The 10,075-nt window shown below is 44.0% G+C and overlaps 1 protein-coding gene across 1 annotated transcript in view; it reads left to right on the top strand.

Moving 5' to 3' along the window:
• The window catches only part of LOC116184869 (putative uncharacterized protein DDB_G0281733), a 30,758-nt gene that overhangs the window by 19,819 nt on the left and 864 nt on the right, over nucleotides 1–10,075 (top strand). The window contains exon 3 of the mRNA XM_031515225.1: nucleotides 9,752–9,841. Within this exon, the coding sequence (XP_031371085.1) occupies nucleotides 9,752–9,841 (90 nt within the window). The remainder of the gene's footprint in view (nucleotides 1–9,751; nucleotides 9,842–10,075) is intronic.

Consider the following 10,075-nt stretch of genomic DNA (forward strand, 5'->3'; position numbering starts at 1 on the left):
AATAAACCTTTTTCTGCATCTCTCGAATCGTTCACGTGGCCGATTAAACGATTCGACTGACTGGATCGAAAGAGAAAAAAAAAAAAAAATACAAAAAGAAATTAATACGTTCCTCTGTTAAAAGATTTCGTTCTTGGAGAGAAATCGGTTGTGTGTGTAGCCGGTTTTTGCGACAGCTGAACAGGCTATTGGGGCGTGATTCAACGGGGTTGCATCGGTATAATATAGCGTGGAAGGGGTGATCAACGGCAGGCACGCGCCACTGGTTTGGAAGAGCAACCCTTCATCGGTTTATCCTCGGCTTTCCAGCCCACGAACGATAATCTCGACCCCCTTCGGCGAGAAGAGACGGTTTTCTCTATGTCGCCTTGTACACAACCTCGACTGTTCTCTCTCGTGTTCCTTGTTCTTGTTGTCGTTGCTGTTGTTCTCGCAACGTCGAAAGGCTGTTGAACTCTCTTGGACGGTGTTACGCTTTCCTGTGACGTAACGCGCCTCGTCGTCATTTTTTCACTAATCTCGATGCACGTTTATTTATATACGCACAGTAGATGGGGAAAAATTGGGGGAAGGGAAAAAAATAACGATCGATTTTTCAACCGATAATAGTTACTTATTACGCAATGCGAAGCGAAAGTGAACGACGAGTTTTAAAATTAGATCTCATTTCTTTCCTTCCCCCGACAAGGGTATATTTCAATTTTCCTTTTCAATGTTACGAATGTTTTTAATTAAGGAGCGTAATTATCGTGTAAATAATTATTATTCCAGCGGGGGGGAAAAAAAAGAAAAAAACTTACGGAAGAATTTTAATTAAGTTTGAATACCTAGAGATGATTACGTGTAGGCACCGTAATTGGGAGCGGAGAGAACAAAGATCCTTGGATCCGGGTGTTTGGCCAGGGTGGTGTAACGTTCGATTCGAAAGCGGCCAGTTAGGTCACCGGTCTCCTAGTTTATCCACCATAATACCTCCTGCTTGCGCACCTACATAAATCTACCGTGTAGGCACGGCGACGATATATACCATACAAGTATATATATCGGTGGACCAGACGGTAATTCCATCTACGTGTCGTTTTTCTTCCTCGCTCGTGACCTTCTTCCTCCTCCTCGTTCCTTTGTTCTTATACCTGGCCCTCCGCTCGAGACCCGGCCGAGGAATGAAGTTATTGGAGAGGATACACGATTTTCCCTTGGAACAGATCTCCCTCGAGCCTCGAATGAACATTTCGCGAGCCGTAATTTTCAAGGAAGAGAGAGACAGAGAGAGAGATGTAAAGACGATGGCCCGTCTCATTGGAGAACGTGATTCGCCTCCACTCGAATCACTTTGTCGATAGAATGGAACGTTCTATTGCCGGTGACGTTAATCGAACTTTTACGTATTCTCCTTCCACATATTGGCAAGTTTCCACGTCGTCGCGTATACAGGGTGTTATAATATATATTCGAGACACCTTCGAAGACTCGAACGAGCCAAGACAAACACAACTTGGTACATACAAAAATATATTCGATCGGAGATTTATTTATTATGTTATACACGATTGCGTTCTAGGTAGATATACGATGGAAATAGAAATTCATCCTTCTCTTTATCTTATCGCTTATCTTCGATACTCGTAATAAAATTCGATTCCACTGAAATCGTTCGATTCCTATTATACGTAATAATTCTAGACGTAGAAGACGAATTAGACACAAGACCAGACGCGATCTCATCCTCCAATTATCTCGACACGCCATCGTGTATAGGTACGAATCAAAGTGTATACCGGCCGAATCTTGTTGCGGTTCGCCACCACAGATTTGGGGGTGGGGGAGATAGATAAAGCGTAGACGGCCGGCAAACATCTGCGAACAGAGGAGGAACGTTGGCGGATGGATTTGGATTCGCCGGTAGCTATGCCTCGCCGCAAAAAAAAGTATGGAGGAAGCTAGACGAGAACGGGAAGAATAATGCAGAAGAAGCTAGAGACGAATAGGAAAAGGGCAGTTCTAAGACGGTCGGACCCGGCAATTTGGTCGTCCATCAGATGGCGTCTTCGTGACCGGCGAATATTACCGGCCCCTGTGTAAAGGTAAAAGTCGTCTCGGCCGAAAATTCAAATTCAACTGCACGTATACGTACACGTGTATAGTAGAGAGAGTGTTACAACGCGTATATAGCTCGCGGCTACTTTCCTACTAAATCGTTTTGATTATACTCATTACCCATGGCCACCGTGTTCTTTCTTTCATTTCGAGGTTGGGCGTAGCAACGAATCTTTCGTGCTTGTATTCTATTATTATTCCCGGAAATCGTGGGCCCAGAAATCCAGTTTTGATAGATAGATCACGCACGAGTGTATCATTTTATATAAGACGGCATTCCAGAACGTCTGAAATACACGAAATCCCTCTTCGGATTTACCTGCGTTTCATTAACGGATTTTTCTGTTTATTTCTGACCGTGGATTCGTAGTTCGGAACGAGGCTTGGCCAAATCATCGTCTTCGTTCGGGATTTCTGACGGGTTTTTTTTTAATGAATATTTCTGGATCAAATTCTCCTTCGAAATTTCTTTTCCTCCTCTTCTAGACCTGCTTCGTCATTATTCAACTCGACAATCGAACTCCTCCAACTGCTCCTTTCCAGAAAAAGGTTGAATAGAAGTTTGGGGAGGAGATAATTCACGAATGAAAAATTTATGAAATAATTAAAGAAGATAAGAATAGTATTCGTAAAAGTAATAAAATTCATAAAGTATAAATTCACATATTTCGTGAATATAGGAGATATCTAAGGAAAAAAAAAAAAAGATAGAGAGAGTAGTTCTAATTTACACCTAATATAACAAGAAAAAAAATAGAAATCCTTAATTATATATCTCGCAAAATCTTTAAGAGATTTATAATTAATCATATCAAGATCAAACGCAAATAATCGACGTTGCACGGTTAGAAATACTAATTGCTTCGATTCTATCGGTCGTAATTGTAAAAACGTCTCGCTCAAAGCCGGCCTATTAGACACGGCTTGTCCCCCTAGTTGCTTTACATCATTTTTGCGCGCGATACAAGGAGAGTGAAACCAGGCCACTATTTCCACGTATGTATCGTTTACCAGCTTTACAAGCTAGATAAGATAAAGTCCGGCTCGAATAATGAGTTCGTATCTCCTCGCGGCAACGAAAAACGTCAATAATCGTCGTCGAGATTATCGAGTCGAATCGGAGAAAGAGGAAGGGAGAAAGGGGGAGAATCGATCGAAACGCAAAAACTTTTTTCTTTTTTTCGCGGGAGGAAGGAATATCGTCCTCACGGATAGGATAGAAATCGTGAATTTGTCTGGCTGAAAGAATTGCGGCGGTCGCACGAGTCGTCGCCGGATACGCGTCATCGGTTAATCGATCGTCGGGGCTCGAAGGGGCGATTTTTAGTTTTAACTATCAGGAGGCGAAATATCGGCCAATATACATCGGTTCGGATGGCGATCGTTTGGCAAACGGCAAGCAATAAACTGTAGGCCGTGGCCGCATAAAAATGAAAGTTTACGCGATTTACATATTTAATAAATGGGTGGATAAACGGACAAAACGGATTATTATATACGCAGGAGATAAACGATACGAGGTGGCACGGCCCAATGATTTACCGCCGCTTAATAAGTGAAATCTTAGTTGAATCGGCGAAAGTGTGCTTGGTAAATACGCGTTGAAGAACGCGTGGAGCTCGTTGAAAGACACGTTCATCACGAGATTCGTATTCGGCGATCGATTGAGAAAAAAAGTGGAGGAAAAAAAGTGTCACATAAAATAATTTAGAAAAGGATTCTCTTCTGCGAATTCTTCTTTTAATCTAAATGTCCCATTTCCAAATTTTTCAATAAAATTGTTCATCAATTACAACGCGACGAAGGAGAGTAAGGGAACGTTGGATGGAAGGTTTGGAAAGGAAAGGAGTCTAAGAAGAGTCTCGTGGTGGTCGCAAAGGTGGACAGGTTGGAACGTGGAAAAGATCTAAATATAAACATTACTTATGCGCCAGTGCAACTGTATCGTCTATAAGGGTGTCAACGGAAACGCATTGGCGAACTATCGATCGACTGCAGTCGCTAGAATGCACGAGACCGAGCCGGCTAACACTTAATAAAGGAGAATATATGGTGTAAAGTTGCGGTTAAAAGCGGGATAATCCAATAATTATCCAGCACGCGGCGTTTCTCCAGTTTTTTATCGCTCTACGGAATTCACTATTCCGCTATGACACCGTTTCGAAATTGAAAGGCCGTAAAGGGACGACGTAAGTGAAACGCGAAACGTTTTTCTTAGTTAGGAACTCGCTAATCAAATCACCAATTCTTTTCAAACGTGAAAAAGCATTTCGCGTTGGATGGATCAGTCCTGATAAAATATATTTCGATAACATGGAAATTAAATATTCTTTAGTCGATCGGTCGGAAAGAGGAAACTTTAAAGATATTTATCGAAGAGAACGTTCCTCGATATTCTTAATTCTTCTTCGTTACTTGATTCACTTGTTTATCGCATAAAAATAACAAGAGTAATTGGATTCATCGTTTCGACACGTTTCCCTCCTCCAGAGATTCCGGAAACTGCGCTCGTTTCTTCCGGGAAACAAGCCACAACGCTATTAAATCAATTATTTCGACCTCGATAAAAACTTGTCGTCTTCTGGATCCTTAGTAGTGGTAATAGTAGTAGCAATTGTAGTAGTATATATATCTCGTTCCATCCGTATAAAATTCATGAAAATATAATAATTATTGAAACAAAGAAATCGATATTTTTCTTCGCAATCGCATCAAAACTGATGCATAAAATAATCTTTCCTAAACTTTGTTTCACGAAAGCGTGAACGAAAATACGAGGGAAACGATCGACCGTTTCGTCGCATAATGGCCGCTATTTTCGCTTTTAGAAACGTGGCCTATACGTGGCCGTGTTCCACCGTAGGGACACCAGCCGGACGACATTGTAGCGACTTGCGACATGCGCCGCAATTATCCGCTCGCCGTCTCATTTGCGATTGTAATTAAGATCAGCCGCGGCTGTGGACGCGGGCGCATTCGAGCGTGCACCGATCGGGACCAGATTGCGCCGTGTTGGGCGCGAGCCGCTCTTTCGTTGCGGCGCTAACGCGACTAACTGCTTCTCGCTTCGATCTCTCTCTCTCTCTCTCTCTCTCTCTCTCTTCTCTTTCCCTTTCTCCCTTTTTCTCCAGCGTATAGACGGATCGAGACGAGACGGAAGATAAAATTTTCATTTCGACTCGGAAAGAATCGTGATTAATCGCGGATTCGAATGGCTACGAAAAGGAAATGCGAAAATAGTAATGCGGTGCCTATCGCTATCCATCTTGTAATTACAGGTTGCACGCCGGTGTGCACACATAGAAAATTATTCGCCCGCTCGATTTTGCTCCAAGTTGAAATAAAGTTGAAAATCGTCGAGAGAGAACGAGAGTCTAAAGGAAAACGATTCTGATTATTATTACCGAGAGATGTAATTAATTCTGTCGAACTAGTTCTCTCGGTTTCCGGTTTTCTTTTTTTTTTTTTTTCTTTTTATTCCCGTAGAATTCCGATCGAAATAGTAGGGGAGGGATCGAAAAGGAATCCGTAAAGCCTGCGTGATACGCGTAGGAGGACGCGGTGTGGCTCGGGCAATTACAGAAGGACTGGTTATTACTCGTGCAAGAGCGCGAGTTATTATAAATACAAGCGTTAACGTTCGTGCGTCGGTGAGGCCGGGCGAGTTGCGTTATATCAGGAAATACCGTGTTGCAAGAAAATCTGTCCTACCGGTACCGTTAGAACTAGTTTTTAACGAACCTCCATCTAACTGGCCACGACTTTTCCGCTGAAACGATCGCCGCAGGTCCGTTCTTACGGCGACGTTTAATAAATTTCGGGCCGGCTGTCGATACCAGGCGGCGTGTACATTAAGTAACAGTTCTCCTCGTTTGTTGTTTTATCTTTCGATTAACATTCTTCTCCCTTTTTCCATCGACACGGCTCACGGCCTACGTGATTCCGAGCAATTACTCTCACCGCGGCGAGAAAAACGAGCGAACCACGAGAGGAATAATGCCGATAATGCGACGTTTCATAGTCGCACAGAACAAATGTTAATACAAAAATGTTTTTTTTTCCATTATTCGAATTTCGTTTCATTTTCTTTTTTTTTTCTTTCGATATTCAAGATTGCGCGGTCACGTGCACGCGCAGACGATTCAAATTGAATCCCCAGGTCATCGAAAAAATACGATTTTCTCCTCGCACAACCCTCCATCTTTCTCTCTTTCAAACGTTTTCAAACTCTAGGAACCGAAGCGCAAACTTCTTCCCGATAATCTGCCTGCGGAGGTGATGGGTCACGTATCTGCCTCGTTGCGTGACTCCAACCCCCCTCCACACCCTCATTCATCTCGAAAAGGATACATAATGTACGTACGAGTCTTTCTCGATCGCTGAAAGGGAGTGGATCGTTTCGGGCATTGAGGATTCGTAACAAATCTCGACACGCGCGGCGAATAAGGATCCAAGATGCACCTTGACGTACGAGGGTGATGTGGTTCACGCCTCGGTAACCACATGTTGCAACTTTGCAACGCCATTGTTCCTCTTCTCTCTCTCTCTTCGTTGCACCTTTGATTTCCAGAGACCAAAACTTCCATTTCCTTCTCTCTCCGCTCTCCTCGTTCGAGGACACTTCGAGCATTTCGAGGCGAGTAATTATAGACACAAGCGAGGATACATGCGACGTTTAGCAGGGACGGGTGACCGATCTCTCATTACCCTCGCAATCAACGTAATCAGTCGAATGTGTGTATGATTGCATCGACTGGGTCGAGACAGTGGAGGTTACGTTTCGAAGTTTCTTTATTTTTCGAGAGGAGAGAAACGTAGGCTGATGAGTTGATACGATTTATCGATGGACTCGACGACTGGCGTGGGTGTTCAAACGACTTCACCTGCGTAGACTTTCCTTGTTTCTATCTTTCGAAATCGAGCAAGAACACGAGCAAGGAAAATGCAAATTGCAATTTAATCGAGGCAATTAGCTCTAATATCCCAGCAATGGAGAAGGAAGGATTTTAATTTCGTTGAAAAATTTCCTACAGCGAGAAGTGACGGAACACGAGCGACGTTTAATCCTGAGTAGCACGTTTGGTAAGTCGGCGAGGTAACGCTCGGCCCCGCCACGATATCGCGGGGGGATTAAGCCGCGGCCCATCATCCATCCGAGCAGGTGAGCCTCTGAAACCAACGTCGACGTTGAGTAGGGGAGGTAGAATGAGAGAGAGAGTGAGAGAGAGAGAGAGAGCACGGGTCGCTTTTAGGGCTAACGACGCGACCGTAAAGCGAGAACGATGAAAATGGAGAGTAGAAACGAGCGTCTAAGCCTGGAATGCAGCATAAGTGCACGAGAAGGGAGCTCCTCTCTCTCTGTCTTCCTCTCGGTTTTCTCTTTCTCCCCATCATCGATGGCTTTAGGTTGGGTTACTACGAACCGAGGCAGAGGAGGAAACGTGGAGGATTTGACTTTGCAGTTGTGTGTCCGGGCAAAGCATCCTCCTTCTCGATGTGTTTAACTTGCAGGATACGATACGTTGGTAGGAGGAGGATAGAGCGATGAAGGGAGGAAGAGGAGAGTGGAGAAACCGCTTGTCTGGATGTAACAAGGACGAGAGGATGGGGTGGGAAGGAGATAGATAGAGGGCCAGTAAAAGTGACGAGGGTATGATGTTCGCTTTAATATCCACCAGCAGGTATATATTCTCACTTGCTCTTCTCTTCCTCTCTCTCTCTTCCTCGCGTCCGTTTTTCGGTTCTCTCGCTTCCCAGTTCGATCTTTCGATCTCTTTCGTCCGTATCCAGAGTGTCGATACCTACGACGCTCATGGGAAACTCTGGGACGTCTGTGTTCGAAAAATGGGAAGAGGAAGGGATGAGAAGAAGAAGAAGAAGAAGAAGAAGTAGAAGAAAAAAGAAAAGGAGGAGATAAATTTTCCGGGGTTCACGTCGAGATCGAATAGGTATATGGTTGGGTGAAGTCGAAAAGTCGAGGGGGTTTGTGCGGAGGGGATTGTCTGTCCTCTTTTCACGGATCAGATCCGATCCCAACATCGACGTTGCTGATGCGGGAAGGATGACGCGCGAAAATCTTCCACCCTCCAACGCCACAACCAACGGCTAACGAAATGAATTACGCGGCGGAAAACTCTTATTCGGCTCGAAATGCATCACCAATTTCATTTTATGGGAAAAGAGAGAGATTAGAAAATATTCAATCGAAAGTGTTAATTTTTCTGATTCTTTTCTCCCAAGCTTGAAAAAAAAATAGCTTGAAAAATTCGTCGATGCTGGATTTCGTTTCCTTCTGAAGAATTCTGATCTGTTGATTATGCTGCTACGTGAGCATCGGCTACGGTTAATCGATAAATTATCGCGCAATAATTTACGCGATAAACGATTGCGCGGGGAACGTAACGGACATTTTTACGCAATAAATTACGAAAATGAAAAAAAAGAAAAATTCCACAATTCGACGATTACGAAATGAACAATCGTGCGCGTGCGCGTGAGCAAAAAAAAGAAGAAGAAGAAAAAAGTCTCAAGCCCATAAACGTGATAAACGCAGCGCCAAGAAAACAGGAACAGACGGATAAATGGCGGCTGGTAGATCCTTGGCGTCGTCACGGCTCCTTTGTCGAGCGGCCATAAGCAATCGTGCAACGTTTCCAAGTCCTCGCATTAGGATTAGACACGCTGCACACCCGAAAAATCTGGATACCGAGCTCTCTTGTCCGTGTGTGTCGTCGTGATCCGGGGCTCGGGTGTTCCACGAGGCGTGGAACGAGGGCTGTGGGTCCTGCGGGATTACGTCGGTGCCGGTTTACCGCTTTTATTGTTTCTCGCAAGGAGAGGCTAGGCGGGCGACAGAGAGGGGGCGGGCCGGTGATCTTGTATCTCAGCTGGATCTACGCGCATTTTCACTTAGCGGGTTACACGATACACCGGATACCTCGTTGATGTACCTCGGCCAGGTTGGATCATTAGTACTACTCCAACTGTTGGAGGGAATCCGCAAGACTTCTTGACCCAATCGTCCTCTTTCTTTCTTTCTTTCTTTCTTTCTTTTTTTTTTTTATTTCTTTTTTTTTTTCTATGCTCGAGATCGTTCCGTCCAATGCGCGGGACTAGAATCGTAAAGGGGGAGGGAGAAAAGGCAGGGTCAACTGTACAAGAAACTGTCTTTTTTTTTCCTCGTTTCTTTTTTTTTTTTTTTGGCTTCGCCTCAAGGTCCTTGGGGAGTCCCTTCGCCGATGAAACAGTGCTCGATGAAGGATCTCGTGTAGCGAGGCGAGAGAAAGATATATGCGCATCTCTTGGTCGGATCTATGCAAATTATTCGCCAATAATGATTAATGTATTAATACGGAATGTTGCTCCAAGTTTCGAGATTGTTTCTTGAGAGAATGGCGGAGTTCAATTTCGATTAGAGAGGTTAATATTTCTTCTCGATTCCCTTCGTTTTTAAAACGTTCGTCTCCTCTTTTAGAGAAAATTTTCACTTCACAGGAGAGATTATTAAACGTAATTTAAACGTAACACTTCTGCCTGTTTCGTCTTATCGCACAGCGCGAAGATTAAAGCACCGTTGCACCGAAAAAAAAAAAAAAAAAAAAAACAAAAAGGAAAAGAATCGTTTTCAATATTAAGAATTTGATGGACTTTCCAGGAAAGGTCGAACGGAAGAGCCACGCTGCACGAGGGTCGCGATGATCTGCAATTAGTGAATCTGTGCGTGCCTCCGAGATCGACGATCGTCGTAAGTAAATTCAATTCGCGAGACTCGAATGCTTTCAACAAGCACCAAAAACTGAACTGTGAAAAACAGTTCTATTCGAAACAACGAAGCATAAATCTCGAGGAGGGAGGGGAAGTCGATTGCACACTCAAGAATCACTCTTTCGTATCGCTTTTTACCAAAACTTTTCTCTTCGCACTTCTTTTCAATCATCTTCGCTTCGTTTCCTCCGTTTGCACTTGGAGGGATGGGGGG

This window comes from Apis dorsata, unplaced genomic scaffold, assembly GCF_000469605.1.
Source record: "Apis dorsata unplaced genomic scaffold, Apis dorsata 1.3 scaffold_58, whole genome shotgun sequence".
In the NCBI taxonomy this organism is placed as follows: Eukaryota; Metazoa; Arthropoda; class Insecta; order Hymenoptera; family Apidae; genus Apis; species Apis dorsata.